At 46.2% G+C, this 19,680-nt stretch overlaps 1 protein-coding gene across 3 annotated transcripts in view; it reads right to left on the reverse strand.

Moving 5' to 3' along the window:
• Window positions 1–1,918: 1,918 nt before the first annotated feature.
• The window catches only part of LOC144761186 (C-type lectin domain family 2 member L-like), a 151,054-nt gene continuing 133,292 nt past the window's right edge, over window positions 1,919–19,680 (reverse strand). For all 3 annotated transcript variants that reach the window (XM_078646688.1, XM_078646689.1, XM_078646687.1), the window contains one exon: window positions 1,919–2,444. In XM_078646688.1, the coding sequence (XP_078502814.1) occupies window positions 2,333–2,444 (112 nt within the window). In that variant the 3' untranslated portion in view covers window positions 1,919–2,332. The remainder of the gene's footprint in view (window positions 2,445–19,680) is intronic.

Consider the following 19,680-nt stretch of genomic DNA (forward strand, 5'->3'; position numbering starts at 1 on the left):
ACCGGATACTACCGGCGGTTCGTGAAGGACTATGGCAGCATCGTGGGGCCCCTCACAGAGCTCACCTCCAAAAAGAGCCCCAAAACCGTCAACTGGACCCCGGGCTGCCAATCAGCCTTCGAGAAGCTAAAGACCGCCATGTGCACGGCCCCCGTGCTCCAGGCTCCCGACTACAGCCGGGAATTCATTGTGCAGACGGACGCCTCCGATCATGGTGTGGGGGCCGTCCTCTCCCAACTCAACGCCGAAGGGGTCGACCATCCAGTGGTCTTCATCAGCAGACGCCTCTTGCCCCGAGAACAGCGCTGGAGCACCATTGAGAGGGAGGCCTTCGCCGTAGTCTGGGCACTCAAGAAGCTCCGGCCATACCTCTTCGGCACCCACTTCCGGGTGCAAACAGACCACCGACCCCTGCAATGGCTGATGCAAATGCGGGGGGAGAACCCGAAGCTGTTGCGCTGGTCCATCTCCCTGCAGGGGATGGACTTCACGGTGGAACATCGTCCAGGCCAGGACCACGCCAACGCCGACGGCCTGTCACGCTTTTTCCGCCTCAGCGAGGAGAGTCCCCAGGAAGATGGCTGACTCTCCCCGCCTTCAGCTGGGGGGGACGCATGTTGGACAGGCCGCATGTTCGAGCTGTACCCCCTCCCCGCAATGGGACCAGGACCCTGGCTCTCCCTGCATCCCCAGCCAGAGTCCACCAACGACCACCCGAAGTACCCTGCAATCCCTCCACTACAAGACACCAGCTCCGGACCCAGCTGGCCCGGGTCACCATCTACCCCACGACATCGACCCGGCCGCCATCTTGGGGCACTGCAGCACGAGGCCGCGTGGCCTCAACTCGACCCTCACCCTGGGCCCGGCCGGGCCCGACATCGAGGCACCAACCTCCCCCCAGGAGGCAGAGTGACCACTTGGCGAGTCAATGGGAGAAGGAATCGTCAACGGCTCTCCTCCGCCAGGTGTCGATCACCCCAGGCCGCCTGGGCGCTGGCTCCACCCCCCTGCTGGGTGTCTGGACTCCCTCATCCCGGACCTCCCGGCCCCCAGGCGCGAGGGTCCGGACATCAAAGGGGACCAGACCTATAACTGGGGCAGGACCAGACCAGGAAGGCAGTTGTATCCTGGAGTCGAGAGACCCGAGAAGAACTCATCCGTGACTTGGCCTGCTGGCGCTGCCGCGGCCCTCTGCCTCGTGAAACCATCGTCTTGGCCTGCTGGCGCTGCCGCGGCCCCCTGCCTCGTGAAACCATCGTCTTGGCCTGCTGGCGCTGCCGCGGCCCTCTGCCTCGTGAAACCATCGTCTTGGCCTGCTGGCGCTGCCGCGGCCCTCTGCCTCGTGAAACCATCGTCTTGGCCTGCTGGCGCTGCCGCGGCCCCCTGCCTCGTGAAACCATCGTCTTGGCCTGCTGGCGCTGCCGCGGCCCTCTGCCTCGTGAAACCATCGACTTGGCCTGCTGGCGCTGCCGCGGCCCTCTGCTTTATGAGACTATCACCTTGGCCTGCTGGCGCTGCCGCGGCCCGATCCACAGACCCTCCAGCTCGAGGATTGTGAGCTCGCCTTTTACCACCACCTGTACCGATCCGGTACTAAGACTGTCCCGCTACCCCCTTTCCCTACAGAGACTAGAAGTGAGAGGACCCCCGGGTCCAAGTTATCCTGTATCGCTGATATCCTTGCCTTAAGAACCTTATATAAAGTCTTGAACTCGACTTGGTGTGGTGCCTGTTTGTGGGGAGGGAGGGTACTTGTCTGTACGATCGCCGGAGACGGTCCCCCTCGGGGATCTCTCCCTCGGTATCCGGCCGACCCTCAGGGTCCCCGTCTAACACCATAGTAACTTCAAACAAGAAGAGCAAGAAAGAACCTTCTCCCAGAGTTCATTGGAACTTTCATGAGTAAAGGCATCAATATTTTTAATTCAGCTTTATTTGGTTTTTTCTGCATTTTCTACAAAAACAAGAACTTTCCATCCTGTAACACTATTGTTGACACAGTTCCTACCCCATCACCTACAAGAATTCACAGTTCAACTCACTTTATTCAGTTAACAGCATTTGGGTGACATGATTGTCTTCACTGCTTTCTTCTATGTATCTGTCCATCTCTGGTGTATTCTAACCATTCTAGCATTCATGAGTAAAGTTATGATTAATACTTCGTTCACAGCATGCCCTGGAACACTGATTAACAAATTCTGTTGCTCGTCGTTGCAACTTCAGACCAGTGACTTACTGGATTTAGCATCCAGACATTCAAAGTATTTGCATAACAGAGGAATAAAGACTTCAAGAGTCCCAGCCAGGGCTCTGTGCTCTCGGTTTGTTACTGATAGGGCTCCTTAGTACAAATGTAGGGTCTTGGGAGCAAACATCCCGTCACCCTCAGGGCTTCATCTTCGATGTAGGCGCAGTCTCCGAAGTCTGTTATTGAACATCTGGGAAGAGAAAGAAAACATCTGGATTCAGAGAGTGTGAGGCAGAGAGAGGAGTCAACGCAGCAGGTGTGAGACACTGAGAAAGGATTTTGGCTAATTCCCAAATGTTCCATTACTGGTTACCTAGAGAATGATCCAAAATGCTGCAGCTTCCCAGGTGAGGCGTAACGAGGAGAAATATCTTATCTTCTCCTCTTTACTTCCTCTGCATTCTGCAGCACACACAGAAAGAGGACTATGCCTCCGGGGATTGTTCTTGTACGGGAAGGAGTCACCAAAACAATCTTACTTACAACGCAGGCACCCTTCCACCATGGTGCATGGGCGTCTGCATTGGCGCACAGCAGCACATGGTGGCCAGCAGTGGGGAATGACAGGAGTGCGCCGTATCATGTTAAGTACAGCGCATTCCTACCCCTTCCCTATCGCGCAGCCCAGCACAGTTCAGAAATGGGACTTGCCGCACTACATGGCATCTCAATAAATATGCCCCCAAGACTACAGCGCACGGGGTCAGGTCTCCTTCCTCATAAGAAATCATTTTCCTTTTCAACAATTATCAGTCAGTCAGACTTTGAAATGCACTCTGTGTGCATTACATGTTAGATAACCTTTGCTGGCCATCAGATATTGCTTTCACAGATACTCATCTAGACTAAGACACATCTCTGTGGCTGTCGAAACATGTCATCTCAAAATTCTATCCAAAGAATCGGAAAAACTGACTGAGATTTTAGTTCGCATTCTTCCAGAAAAGCAGACACAAACATTGCTATAATCACACACTATCTCTGTGGGGACTTGAAAATCCTTTCACACCATCACTGTATGGACCACGATAATCTCCACACACACAATAGGCAGGGAGCTCAACACGATTATAATCACACACTATGTAAAGGCGTGAATGTGCATGTTAGAATTGGGGGTCTCTGGTTGGCGCAAGTATTCACTTGTGACAAGCAGGAGCCCTCTCCTCTAAGTGAGGGCGAAGGAATTACTCTTAGAATCAACCCCTGCTCACCCTCTAGGCGGCGTGGTGCAAGCAGACAAGGCTAAACCCCAGAGCACACAGGGTTAAGCACTTGAGCAACACATACAATGAATCATCACCCCACCACACAATGACACAAGACTGTTGGTTCTGTAAAAATTATATCTTTATATATAAATTCTTAAGCAGGCTTCAAATGCAGTCTTTGCGTGTTTTACAGGTGGTTCCAGTTACGATTTAAATAGGCCACAGTTCTTCAATAGCAGGGACAATACTTTAGAATGCTTTCAGTCACTTTAAAAAAACGGCTTCTTCATGGGTTCAGACAGACCACAGGCCCCTCAGATGGTTGAGGCAAATGAGGGGTGAGAACCCAAAGCTGTTGAGGTGGTCCATTTCCCTACAGGGTATGGACTTCACGGTACATCGCCCTGGCATAGACCACGCCAATGCTGACGGTCTGTCCAGGTTTTTCTGCCTTAGTGATGAGGAACTCCCTGGGGTAGGGTAGTTCTCCCCACATTTCAGCTGGAGGGGACACGTGTTAGACCTGGCACCTTGGCGTGAGTCTCCCTTCCACTTTTTGCTGATGTGCCTCAGATGGTTTGCTGGTGTTAGCTCTTCAGCGCACTGCGCCACGGCCAATCCGTGCCGCTGTGCAAGTGCTCCCAACATAAAGTGTACCTATAATTGATCTCCATGATTGGCTCATTGGATTTTTACTGTCAGTCCCCAGTAAAGTGCACCCGGAGTGCCAGGGCTTGTAAATACCAATACTGCTAGTGGGCCTGCAGCGCTGGTTGCGCCACCTACAGAAGCAACCTTTTAAAATGTATCTAGGGTCTGCCATTGCAGAACCTGCGTGCAGTCTGGTACTTTCATGCTGGCTGGGCAAGTGCACCCACTTGCCAGCCCCTAAACCTTCCCTTTACTACATATTAGTCTCCCCAAGGGCAGGGTGCATTGTAAGTGTAAGGTAGGACAAGCCCTGATGTGGGTGGCATGTCCTAATAGTGAATCACAGCCATTTTCATTTTTCACTATTGTAAGGCTACCTGTTCTCATAGGCCAAAATGGGCTGCTGGAATTATTACACTCTATAATCCCAGCAGGCTCAGGGAACATGGTGGAAGGTCAAGTTTAGTATGCCTGAACTCAGAATAATAAAATAATTCTTTCAGTAAAGTTTATTTTAATATCCTGTGTTTGCAAATGCTACTTTTAGAAAGTTAGCATTTGCTTGCCTAACCATTTCATCCCACCGCTGCCACCAATGTTAGAATTGGGGGTCTCTGGTTGGCTCAAGTATTCACTTGTCACAAGCAGGGACCCTCTCCTATAAGTCAGGGCGAATGAATTACTCTTAGAATCAACCCCTGCTCACCCTCTAGGCGGCGTGGCGCTGATGGAGCGAGGTGGCAAACGCAAAATTTTGTGTACCCCTCGTAAAGTTAATGTCCCATAACAATAACGTTCACTAATTGCATATTTTTTAAATTAACCAACCATAGAGTAAAATGCACACATTATTTTTTTATTACACATGGGGAAAACTAAAGTTGCTTGCTTGCTGCAAAAATAAACCCAGCTAATATGTATTGTTATCGTATTGTGAACTAATGAGCAGCTTATTAATAAACAAACACAATTTAAACGTGCTATTTGTATTCATTTATGTGATGGAGAAGTCGAAATGTAAGTATCAAACGCATTTATGTGGCTTGTGTGTGAGGTAACAACTAATTGGGAAACATTAGTAAGGTGGGAGGTAAACAGAATAGGTTTAAATTCATAATTTAACATAAATCTGTGTTTGTTTCTATGATAGTTCCAAAAGTGGCCTCTGAGGCCTGTGCAAAAATGGCTGCCTGGGTAAAACTGTGAGCAAGATTTGGACAGCGCAGGCGCGTCAAAACCTGCAAGTCAGAGTGAACTGCCTATGCTCGAGGAGGTTAAAGGCTGATGTGGCCCGGAACCTAGGATGTGTGCCAAGCAAAGATGATGTCGTGCTCAAAGCCTGGGAAGAAGTGTGGATGTTGCCACTGGAGGAAATGCCTTGGCCAAAGACTGTCCTAAACAAAGCCACTTTCTTATTTCGCTGACACGTTGAGAAATTAATGCTGTAATGGTAATATGATGCTCACCCACCCCGAAATTGTCCAATGAAATTCTGAATAAGAGATGTTAGTTACTTTTTAGATAGATTAAGTTAGGAATTTAGGGTATAAAAACCCCTGGTTTTGTCAAGTCAGGGTCGCTTTTTCCATTTCCATCGGAGATGCTGCCCGATTGCTGACCGATTCCTGGATGTAAGAGATCTAATTTTTCTTTACTTGTTTGCTTTGCAGGATTTAAGGATAAGATGAGGGCGTTAGTTAGGGATGTCAGGGATGTTGAAAGAAAATTGTAGTTGGAGCTATCTGTTCTTTGCTAATTAATCTGTTTTCTAAATAAAGCGATACTTTCTTTGAGCTCTAAATAAAATTATCATTTTTTGAGAATAAAGTTTAAGATTTACTGAATAAAGATTTACTAATGCATAAATGTCAGACATAAATTGCAGTTTTGCTTTGAATAAAAATTAGATAAATGAGGAAATAAAAGCTGGTCTTTGAATTCTTCCTACGCCTTATTTTCATTCTAACAGATCCATTGCCATAATGGTGGTGTGTCTGAATAATTTAAGTCTGAGTAAAACCATGGTAAATGTTTAAATCTGCAGGTGTAAATATTAGTTAAATAGGTTTAGACGCTCCACCAAATGATACAGCGTTTCTCCTTTGTGATTCACCAGAGCCTTGAAGCCCAGTGTAAGTGAACAGGGTAAATGCGCAGTGTTATGGGCCCCACTGATGCATGAATTGTGTGTTTAAATGTTTCAGGGTAATGGTGAGTATTGATTAGAAATAATTTCTGGAGCTGCGCTGCATCAGTGCGAGCAGACAAGGCTAAACCCCAGAGCACACACGGTTAAGCACTTGAGCAACACATACAATGAATCATCACCTCACCACACAATGACACAAGACTGTTGGTTCTGTAAAAAATATATCTTTATATATAAATTCTTAAGCAGGCTTCAACTGCAGTCTTTGCGTGTTTTACAGGTGGTTCCAGTTACGTTTCAAATAGGCCACAGTTCTTAAATAGCAGGGACAATACTTTAGAATGCTTTCAGTCACTTTAAAAAAATGGCTTCTTCGTGAAAAAATGGGTCAAGTACACTTAGTCAAATGCCACCGTTATTTATCTGCAAGTTGTGGCATGGAAGCAATGTCCCTGGTTTACTCGTTTTGGCGATCCTTAAAAGTGGCCCCACAATGACTTGGGCAAGGCCTGCAGCGTGCTGACTCCGTTCGCAGGAGTTAGTACGCCTCGTACTGCTGAGAGGCGTCCCGTAGCACCACCGGCAAAAGGGCCTCGCTAACTTTATGTTGGGAGCACTTGCACTGCGTCACGGATTGGCCGTTGCGCAGTGCCCTGAGCTGCTAACACCAGCAAAACATCTGAGGCACATCTGCAAAAAGTGGGAGGGAGACTCACGCCAATGTGCCAGGTCTAACAGTGCATATAATCACACACTATGTGGAGGCGTGAACGCGAATATATTCACACACTATGTGGAGGCGTGAACTTGAATATAATCACACACTATGTGGAGGCTAGAACGTGCATGTAATCACACACTATGTGGAGGCTTGAACATGCATGTAAACACACACTATGTGGAGGCTTGAACATGCTTGTAATCACACACTATGTGGAGGCTTGAACCTGCTTGTAATCACATACTATGTGGAGGCTTGAACGTGCATGTAATCACACACTATGTGGAGGCTTGAACATGCATGTAATCACACACTATGTGAAGTCATGAACGTGGATATAATCACGCACTATGTGGAGGCTTGAACATGCTTGTAATAACACACTATGTGGAAGCTTGAACATGCATATAATCACACACTATGTGAAGTCATGAACGTGGATATAATCACGCACTATGTGGAGGCTTGAACATGCTTGCAATCACACACTATGTGGAGGCTTGAACGTGCATATAATCACACACTGGGCCAGATTCACAAAAGTATTGAACATGCTTGTAATCACACACTATGTGGAGGCTTGAACGTGCATATAATCGAACACTATGTGGAGGCTTGAACATGCATATAATCACACACTATGTGGAGGCTTGAACGAGCATATAATCACACACTATGTGGAGGCTTGAACATGCTTGCAATCACACACTATGTGGAGGCTTGAACGTGCATATAATCACACACTATGTGGAGGCTTGAACATGCATATAATCACACACTATGTGGAGGCTTGAACATGCTTGTAATCACACAGTATGTGGAGGCTTGAACGTGCATATAATCACACACTATGTGGAGGCTTGAACGTGCATGTAATCACACACGATGTGGAGGCTTGAACATACATGTAATCACACACTATGTGGAGGCTTGAACATGGATATAATCACGCACTATGTCGAGGCTTGAACATGTTTGTAATCACACACTATGTGGAGGCTTGAACGTGCATGTAATCACACACTATGTGGAGGCTTGAACATGCATGTAATAACACACTATGTGGAGGCTTGAACATGCTTGTAATCACACACTATGAGGAGGCTTGAAAGTGCATATATTCACACACTATGTGGAGGTTTTAACATGCATGTAATCACACACTATGTGGAGGAGTGAACGTGCATTTAATCACACACTATGTGGAGGCTTGAATGTGCATATAATCACACACTATGTGAAGGCTTGAATGTGCTTATAATCACACTATGTGGAGGCTTCAGTGTGCATATAATCACACTGTATGTGGAGGCCTGCATGTGTATGTAATCACACACTATGTGGAGGCTTGAACATGCTTGTAATCAGACACCATGTGGAGGCTTGAAAGTGCATATAATCACATACTATGTGGAGGCTTGAAGGTGCATATAATCCAACACTATGTGGCGGTTTGAACCTACATGTAATCACATACTATGTGGAGGCTAGAACACGCTTGTAACCACACACTATGTGGAGGCTTGAACGTGCATGTAATCACACACTATGTGGAGTCTTGAATGTGCATATAATCACACACTAGGTGGAGACTTGAATGTGCATATAATCACACACTATGTGGAGGCTTGAACATGCTTGTAATCACACAGTATGTGGATGCTTGAACATGCATATAATCAAGCACTATGTGGAGGCTTGAACATGCATGTAATCACACACTATGTGGAGGCTTGAACATGCATATAATCACACACTATGTGGAGGCTTGAACATGCTTGCAATCACACACTATGTGGAGGCTTGAACGTGCATATAATCACACACTATGTGGAGGCTTGAACATGCATATAATCACACACTGGGCCAGATTCACAAAAGTATTCGGAGACAATATCCTAACTTTACACCTTTTGGTTTTCACAAAAGGCATTGAGTAGAAGTAAGTTTAGAATTCCTAACTTTACTACTACTAAACTGAGACAAAATCTTAACTTTACGACTTTCGGTATTCACAAAATGCATGTAGTAGTAGTAATGTTAGGATTCCAAACTTTACTACTACTAAACTGAGAAAAATCCTATCTTTATGACTTTCGGTATTCACAAAAGGCATTAATTAGAAGTAAATTGGGGATTCCTAACTTTAGTACTACTAAACTGAGTAAAATCCTAACTACGACTTTCAGTATTCACAAAAGGCATTTAGTAGTAGTAAAGATAGGGGGGCCGATTCACAAAACTAATCTGAGACAAAATCCTAAACTTACTACTTTTGGTATTCACAGAAGGCATTTAGTAGTCTTAAGTTAAGATTTTGTCTTAAGTTTAGGATTTTGTCTTAAGATAGGATTTTGTCTCAGATTACTTGTGAATCGGGCCGACTATGTGGAGGCTTGAACATGCATGCAATCACACACTATGTGGAGGCTTGAACATATTTGTAATCACACACTATGTGGAGGCTTGAACGTAAATATAATCTCACACTATGTGGAGGCTTGAACATGCATGTAATCACACACTATGGGGAGGCTTGAACATACTTGTAATCGCACACTATGTGGAGGCTTGAACATGCATATAATCATATACTATGTGGAGGCTTGAATGTGCATATAATCACACACTATGTAGAGGCTTGAACATGCATGTTATCACACACTATGTGGAGCCTAGAACATGCTTGTAGTCACCCACTATGTGGAGGCTTGAACGTGCATATAATCACACACTATGTGGAGACTTGAATGTCCATATAATCACACACTATGTGGAGGCTTGAACATGCTTGTAATCACACACTATGTGGAGGCTTGAACGTGCATATAATCACACACTATGTGGAGGCTTGAAAATGCTTGTAATCACACACTATGTGGAGGCTTGAACATGCTTGTAATCACACACTATGTGGAGGCTTGAACGTGCATATAATCACACACTATGTGGAGACTTGAATGTCCACATAATCACACACTATGTGCAGGCTTGAACATGCTTGTAATCACACACTATGTGGAGGCTTGAACGTGCATATAATCACACACTATGTGGAGGCTTGAACATGCTTGTAATCACACACTATGTGGAGGCTTGAACATGCTTGTAATCACACACTATGTGGAGGATTGAACATGCATGTAATCACACACTATGTGGAGGCTTGAACATACTTGTAATCACACACTATGTGGAGGCTTGAACGTAAATATAATCTCACACTATGTGGAGGCTTGAACATGCATGTAATCACACACTATGTAGAGGCTTGAACGTGCATATAATCACATACTATGTGGAGGCTTGAATGTGCATATAATCACACACTATGTAGAGGCTTGAACATGCATGTTATCACACACTATGTGGAGGCTAGAACATGCTTGTAGTCACCCACTATGTGGAAGCTTGAACATGCATATAATCACACACTATGTGGAGACTTGAACGTGCATATAAGCACGCACTATGTGGAGGCTTGAACATGCTTGTAATCACACACTATGTGGAGGCTTGAAAGTGCATATAATCACACACTATGTGGAGGCTTGAACATGCTTGGAATCACCCACTGGGCCAGATTCACAAATGAAATCCTAACTTTACATTCGGTATTCACAAAAGGCATTGAGTAGTAGTAAATTTAGAATTCCTAACTTTACTACTACTAAACTGAGACAAAATCCTAACTTTACGACTTTCGGTATTCATAAAAGGCATTTAGTACTAATAATGTTAAGATTCCTAACTTTACTACTACTAAACTGAGAAAAATCCTTTCTTTACGACTTTCAGTATTTACCAAAAGCATTTATCAGAAGTAAATTTAGGATTCCTATCTTTCATACTACTAAACTGAGAAAAATCCTAACTTTGCGACTTTCGGTATACATAAAAGAAATGCATTTAGAAATGCATTTAGTAGTAGTAAAGTTAGGGGGGCCGATTCACTGAACTAATCTGAGACAAAATCCTAAACTTACTACTTTTGGTATTCACAGAAGGCATTTAGTAGTCTTAAGTTTAGGATTTTGTCTTAAGTTAGGATGTTGCCTCAGATTACTTTTGTGAATCGGGCCGACTATGTGGAGGCTTGAACATGCATATAATTACACACAGTGGGTCCAATTCACAAAGGTAAGGTGGGATGAACTTCTAACTTTACGACTTGAGGTCCCAGCAATAAACTCTCCTTTTAAAAACCTGAGAATCATCATTCCTATAATGATCATTGTTGAGATCAGGATCAGAGAACCTTTGAGGCAAAGCAAGCATCTCTTCAGAGTCTGACCGAGGCTGGATACACCGTGTTAGAGGTCCAGGTGAACGCGCCTGCGGTGCAAGGGTGACTGATTCACTTCTAGGTTTGAAACAACAATCAGTTCTTCTCTGGCATTGGAGCTAGCATCGCTATGTAGGGAACTGGTAAAGATCGAGGCGCTTGTTCAGAAGCTGGGATAGGTGTCGGTCCCTGAGTCATGGTGGAGGCCGATCCTTGGGGTTCAAAGGCACACCAGAAGGAGCCAGCTGGATGCCAAATATCTGCAACATAGTTTCTTTGAAAGCTTCATCTTGTTGCAGGGTCACCGATGGACCTGGGAATTCGAGTTGTATTGGAATCAGTTGAGGGATCGGCCCCTAAGGCAGGCGACTGAGACCGGACGGCACCCCATGGCAGGCGGCTGAGACCGGGCGGCACCCCTGGGCAGGCGGCTGAGACCGGGCGGCACCCTAAGGCAGGCGGCTGAGACCGGGTGGCACCCTAAGGCAGGCGGCTGAGACCGGGGGGCCCCCTAATGTCAGCCTGATTTCCCTTGACAAGACTGATGAGAAGTAAGGGTTTCACATTTTGACTTAATGTATTTCTTTTTCTACTTTGACTCACCTGACGATTTGGAGTGGGCAGAGGACCTCTCTCTCTAGTGACCTCTTTGGTGAGAATGTATTTATATCCGCAATTTCGAGAGACCTGCCCTTACACAATGTCTCAAAAGGGGTTGGTGTGGACGGAGCATCTGAAGCAATCAAACACTCACACCCAGTCAAAAGGTATGGGTTTGATCCATCACCGTTCTTTAGCCCACTCTGCCACCCCAGTTCAGACATGGCTATATGCAAATCAGTCTCACCCTGTGCCTCATGGGAACAGTCCAGCCCAAATTGCCAAGCCATGCCTTCCCTGGAACGGAAACAAGCTTCCGAGGACCGGTTTCTGGCTTTACAGCCGTCTTCAGCCCGGCTTGCTTGAATCCAGTGGTAAAGTGAGCAAGGGACTCACGTCTGAGCATACCCTGCCACACTTATGGCGGCCAAAAGCGGTACAAAAGGGGGTGGTGATGGACGGAGCATCTGAACCAATCAAACACTCACACCCAGTCAAAAGATCTGGGTTTAATCCATCACCATTCTTTAGCCCACTCTGCCACCCCAGTTCAGACATGGCTATATGCAAATCAGTCTGACCTTGTGCCTCATGGGAACAGGCCAGCCCGAACTGCCAAGCCATGCCTTCCCTGGACCGGAAACAAGCTTCCGAGGACCGGTTTCTGGCATTACAGCCGTCTTCAGCCTGGCTTGCTTAAATCCAGTGGCAAAGTGAGCAAGGGACTCACGTCTGATCATACCCTGCCACACTTATGGCGACCAAAAGTGGTACAAAAGGGGGTGGTGATGGACGGAGCATCTGAACCAATCAAACACTCACACCCAGTCAAACTATCTGGGTTTAATCCATCACCATTCTTTAGCCCACTCTGCCACCCCAGTTCAGACATGGCTATATGCAAATCAGTCTGACCCTGTGCGTCATGGGAACAGTCCTCCCCGAACTGCCAAGCCATGCCTTCCCTGCACCGGAAACAAGCTTACGAGGACCGGTTTCTGGCATTACAGCCGTCTTCAGCCCGGCTTGCTTGAATCCAGTGGTAAAGTGAGCAAGGGACTCACGTCTGAGCATACCCTGCCACACTTATGGCAGCCAAAAGCGGTACAAAAGGGGGTGGTGATGGACAGAGCATCTGAACCAATCAAACACTTACACCCAGTCAAAAGATCTGGGTTTAATCCATCACCATTTTTTAGCCCACTCTGCCACCCTAGTTCAGACATGGCTATATGCAAATCAGTCTGACCCTGTGCCTCATGGGAACAGTCCAGCCCGAACTGCCAAGCCATACCTTCCCTGGACCGGAAACAAGCTTCCGAGGACCGGTTTCTGGCATTACAGCCATCTTCAGCCCGGCTTGCTTGAATCCAGTGGCAAAGTGAGCAAGGGACTTAAGTCTGAGCATACCCTGCCACACTTATGGCGGCCAAAAGCGGTACAAAAGGGGGTGGTGATGGACGGAGCATCTGAACCAATCAAACACTCACACCCAGTCAAAAGATCTGGGTTTAATCTATCACCATTCTTTAGCCCACTCTGCCACCCCAGTTCAGACATGGCTATATGCAAATCAGTCTGACCCTGTGCCTCATGGGAACAGTCCAGTCCGAACTGTCAAGCCATGCCTTCCCTGGACCGGAAACAAGCTTCCGAGGACCGGTTTCTGGCATTACAGCCGTCTTCAGCCCGGCTTGCTTGATTCCAGTGGCAAAGTGAGCACGGGATTCACGTCTGAGCATACCCTGCTCACCCCCAGTCAACTGATCTGGGTTTAATCCATCACCATTCTTTAGCCCACTCAGCCACCCCAGTTCAGACATGGCCATTATGCAAATCAGTCTGACCCTGTGCCTCATGGGAACAGTCCTGCCCGAACTGCCAAGCCATGTCTTCCCTGGACCGGAAACAAGCATCCTGGGACCGGTTTCGGCTTGGCAGTTCGGGCTGGACTGTTCCCATGAGGCACAGGGTGAGACTGATTTGCATATGGCCATGTCTGAACTGGGGTGGCCGAGTGAGCTAAAGAATGGTGATGGATTAAACCCAGATCAGTTGACTGGGGGTGAGTGTTTGATGTGCTCAAACGCTCCGTCCATCATCCCCTTTTGTATTGCTTTGTTCACCCTAAGTGTGGCAGGGTATGCTCAGACGTGAGTCCCTTGCTCACTTGGCCACTGGATTCAAGATAGTCTGGCTGATGAGGATTATGAATCCGAAACCGGTCCCAGGATGCTTGTTTCCGGTCCATGGAAGACATGGCTTGGCAGTTCGGGCTGGACTGTTTCCATGAGGCACAGGGTCAGACTGATTTTTGCATATGGCCATGTCTGAAATGGGGTGGCTGAGTGGGCTAAAGAATGGTGATGGATTAAACCCAGATCAGTTGACTGGGGGTGAGTGTTTGATTTGCTCAAACGCTCCGTCCATCATCCCCTTTTGTATCGCTTTGTTTAGAAAACCGAGCAGAAGCAAAAGCCATGTTTTATTTTTGTCTCTGTAACTGCAGCTTTTATTATGATCACCGACCTGCCTTAACCCTCAACTGCTAGGTCTGCGAGTAGGCATTATTGAAACATCAGACTTCAGCCGTAATACGTTATTACAGTTGAGCAACTATGTAATTTCTTTATTACAGACGACTGGGTGCATCATAAGTTACCTCTAATAAGGAAATTAGAGATGGACTTTTATACAAGGACTGCAGGTTCCTATATGGGTTTTGATTGTGTGTGCTCTCTCAAATGTGCGTCTATAATTGTGTTACAGTTTTGAGGACTATATCCCGGTAAAGTCTGAAGCAATATATCTGGGTCCAGCTGCAGTACATGGTCTCTGTTGTCTAGTCGGCTGCAGAGATAGTACATGGTCTCTGCTGTCTAGGCGGCTGCAGACATAGTACATGGTCTCTGCTGTCTAGTCGGCTGCAAAGATAGTACATGGTCTCTGCGGTCTAGTCGGCTGCAGAGATAGTACATGGTCTCTGCCGTCTTGTCGGCTGCAGAGATAGTACATGGTCTCTGCTGTCTAGTCGGCTGCAAAGATAGTACATGGTCTCTGCCGTCTTGTCGGCTGCTGCAGAGATAGTACATGGTCTCTGCCGTCTTGTCGGCTGCAGAGATAGTACATGGTCTCTGCTGTCTAGTCGGCTGCAAAGATAGTACATGGTCTCTGCTGTCTTGTCGGCTGCAGACATAGTACATGGTCTCTGCCGTCTTGTCGGCTGCGGAGATAGTACATGGTCTCTGCTGTCTAGTCGGCTGCAGAGATAGTACATGATCTCTGCTGTCTAGCCGGCTGCAGAGATAGTACATGGTCTCTGCTGTCTTGTCGGCTGCAGAGATAGTACATGATCTCTGCTGTCTTGTCGGCTGCAAAGATAGTACATGGTCTCTGCTGTCTAGTCGGCTGCAGAGATAGTACATGGTCTCTGCTGTCTAGTCGGCTGCAAAGATAGTGTGGTAAATAAATAAATAATACCCTATTTTTGACTAGACGTATATCATAACAAATAGCTCAATAAATAAGAGTCAAGATTCGAGGTAGTAGGAGTTTTTTGCAGGTTTAATACAGCATAAGGACAGGAACAGGACAACCTGCATAGGAACAGGGGCCCAGCAGCTGCTGGGGCTGGGTCTGGGATGAGCGCGCTAGCTTTTAATAACAATACATGAGCTTATATACAAAACGCAAACACATAGCATTACATTGCAGTAGGCGTAGCAGTGGGTGGAGCAGAAGGCGTGACGCGTAGCAGTCGCGAAAGATAAGAGTAAAAGTAGGTGTAACTGGGCGTATACATAGACATGTGATGCAAACGTAACAGAATATGTCATGGATTGGGCGGAAACATAGGAGGGGGCTACCTAAGGAGCCGGGACCTCTAACCTGATGGTGCGCGCAAACTGGCAATGACGTGTTACTAGGAGAAGCTGGGGGCTATGAACTCTGTGCTAGGAGCAGAGACTAAAGTCTGGAGGGTCGGAGCGACATGTACCTAAACTCTATCTAGTATCTGATGTTTAGGGAACATGTTGATATAAACTAAGAATCAGGAGGGGAGAGGCTAACGGACTTTAAGACTGGAGCATGCATTATTCTACATGTAGTGCGTGATGAAGAATATTAAATGACCATTAAATACAGTATTTCTCTTAACATGGAGACGTGAAGGCTAGACAATGACGGAAACTATTGATGCAGTTCAGTAGCTTTAGGAATGCAGAGAAGGAGGACTGAACTGATAACTGGAACTATAACATAGTCTTGGCAGACTCAGAGGCAGAGCCAAGCTGCACCGGGCACTGCGAGGCAGGAAGTAAGTGAAAGGTCGAGGATACAGGTGGGGGCTGGATCGCTCCTCAACGAGGACTTCAGGAGACAGGAGCTGAATCTGATGTCTCAGGCCCTTTTGAGGCCTAGAAACGGGGACTTTATACTGGAATAACGTGCACACTGAGAAACGTGGCAACATTATTTTACATAGGCCTGATATTCGTAGTATTCACGAGGCCTGGAAACTGGCATACTAGAGGTGGACACAACTGTAATTGCGTCATTAATCAGACATGAGGAGTACATATGCATATTGGTCATGCACACATAACATATGATGGATGACACGTAGGGACACAGAACATGGCAAAATTTACTTTTCCACATTCCCTCCTTGTCACTACGTTTCCATCAGGAAACATCAATATTCATGATACCATCTATCATTTCATACAGTATCATTTGCTCGTCTCGAATTATCCTGGAACGGGATTTAGAACGGGGCTTAGGACTGGGAATACAAGAGGTAGCACACATGCCACAAATCGCAGGGCCACATTGTATACAGAGACAGCAGCTAAATATGATCGCTACTGCAATACCTAGAAAGGACAGGACTTTCCATCCCCATGCGGAAATTATATTCCAGAACCAACCGGACCATGTCCAGGTGCCTGGATCTTGGTGTAACAGATGGGCAATTTTATGGAGTCTGGTTATAGCTGAATAAACAGACGGCGCGTTATTTGGAATGAAAATGCAGCAACTAGATCCGATGACTCTACAGGCCCCGCCCCTATCGGCCAGTATGACGTCAAGGACGAGACGATTCTGTAAAACGACAATTCTCATAAAGGATTGCTCTTCGGTTAGGTTACCTAGAGCAGAGGCAGTCTCATCTACTACAGCTTCAAGGGTTCTTGTTAATCTACGAATTAGCTTACTATTTACAATTGTGCCTAAATAAGGGAAAACACCTTTATCAATATCAATGAATTGTTCTGCAGCAGTTTCAGTATAATCGACAATCGGGAAGTTTCTCTTGTGTCTAGTATGTACTAGATGTGTATTTCTATGATAATCAGGTGGTGCTAGAAAAACAGGTGGCAGTAGGAAAGCAATATAACAGGTTCCCTCCCAATCGAGGGGCAGACGAACATATGCGGTCTGACCACAAACAAAATAAGAATGACGTGAAGCTTTAAAAATAGATTTCCCACTGTCACTATACTTGACAATAGTAGTACATTCACTATGTCCTACGTGTACAGAACCATAATTACAAACACATAATTCGCCTTTGACTGGTAATACTGAAATAGCAGGTGAGTCTGGAGTAGTATCAGACTGAACATTCAGGACCATAAAATTCGAAGAATAGTTACCTAAATTGTACACTTCATTTTCTAGATCTAACCCTGTTCGGTGGGGGAGACCTTGCTTGTCTGGGAAACATGTACTGTTAAGAAAAGACATATCTGTTGAGGATGACGTTAACGTGGACCATGCTCCACACGAACCATTATGTGAAAAAGGATAAGGAAAGAGTGGCAGAACTCCCTTCGGTGTCTGGAAAGGGGGGAGTCGACCACACACCCAACAATTAGTGGTATTGCTGGTCTGGTGTGAGTAATGTAACATACGGATAAATGAGTTATTACGCATAGCGAGGCGGTAGGACAGTTCATGAGGGGGCAGATCACTAAACGTGTGCTCTACTGTAACATTAGCAGACTTATTTACATGAAGAACTGGGAAATATAGAAAAAAGGCATAACTGGTGCAGGAAATCATAATGCTGATGAATAATATGAAACTTAGAAAAACGATACATCTGATTGAGTTTTTACTAACTCTCTCACTATGGGGGTCTATTTTATACATGTCAGAAACAGTCTAACCGTTTCACCTAGGGGAGGACTTATACAATCAAACTGACTGACTTATTTTACTAGACCGTAGTTTATGCTTATACTCCTGCTGCGGAGTTTTCTCTACCAAGGGAGGGGTTATATCAATGTCATTTGCGGGACAGTCCTTAGGAACAATGTTCTGGCAAGTCTTGATATCCTGGGAAATGTTTTTAGAGACCGGTTTCAGTCCTTTAAAAAGTTTAACGTGAGAAAGGTGTATCCATCCTTTTCGGCCTTCCAACTTCACGGCTGTACGGGTGGTGAGGAGGACCTGACGGGGCTCTTTCCATCGAGGCTCCAGCGGACTTGATCTGTCAAAGTTTCGGACCATCACCATGGAACCTGGACCGATTTCATGCGGTGCCACCTCGGTATTGTCTGGAAATGCGGCGGCAACCTGTGAACGACATGAGTTGAGGGCAGACATCAAGGAAGCTAGGTAATCTGTCAGCATATTACATGAAACATCAGTAATACTTCGGGGTCTAGGAGTACCCCACATGTTAGGGGGGCGGCCGAATACAACCTCATACGGGGACAGACCTGATCTGGAATGTGCGACCATGCGCATATAAAACAAAGCGACTGGCAGAGCTACTAGCCAGTCCACACCCTTATCTTTACATACTTTGGCGATGCGGATTTTCAGAGTCTGATTATGTCTCTCGACTAGACCGGCTGCTTCAGGATGGCGTACACAATGAAACTTCCACTGGTACCCTAACAACAGGGAAACGTGCTTCATCAACTCAGATGAGAATGGCTGACCGTTATCAGAATATACGACTCTAGGGAGTCCATATCGAGGGAAAAACTCACGAACCAACTGCTTGGCAGTGGTCGCGGCTGTGTAATCTGGGACTGGATATGCTTCTGTCCATCTGGACAAAGCGCATACAACTACAAGGACATACTTGAAACCTCGACATCGCTCCATCTGAATATAATCCATCTGGAGGACTTCAAAAGGGTGGTCAGGGGGCTGGAATCCACCTTGTTCCACCGGGACACTTTTACCTGGATTAAACTGACAACATATCATACAGGTACGGACTTTCTGCTTGGCTGCAGCTCGTAAATGCTTGTTGAACCAAATGTTCTGGATACTGTCTAACATAGCTTTTTCTCCTAAATGTGCTGGACTATGTGCGGTATTAATGATGACTTGAACCATAGAGTCGGGGAGAAACCATGTGGCTCTACCCTTCGTTAACCATCCTTGATCTGTCTGGACCCCTCCTTGTTCAGACCATTTCTTGATTTCTTCAGGAGTAGCATGTAACTGGATATCTATGACATCTTGTGTAGGGTCCTTAACTGTCATACATGTAGCCGGAGCTGAAGTATGTGTCAGGTTAACTGGAATGTCTGGAGTCTGTGCTGTAAGCTTGGCTGTGCGATCTGCTAGATCGTTACCTTGAGAAATAATGTCAGTAACTTTCGTATGTGCTTTGCATTTCATGATAGCAATGGATGTCGGTAAATTTATGGCATCTAACAGAGCTTGAATAAGGAGACCATGCTGAATCTTGGTTCCATGAGAAGTCATGAAACCTCTCTCCTGCCAGAGCACTCCGAAGTCGTGTACAACTCCAAATGCGTAACGTGAATCTGTGTAAAC

This window comes from Lissotriton helveticus, chromosome 6 (genome assembly GCF_964261635.1).
Source record: "Lissotriton helveticus chromosome 6, aLisHel1.1, whole genome shotgun sequence".
NCBI lineage: Eukaryota > Metazoa > Chordata > Amphibia > Caudata > Salamandridae > Lissotriton > Lissotriton helveticus.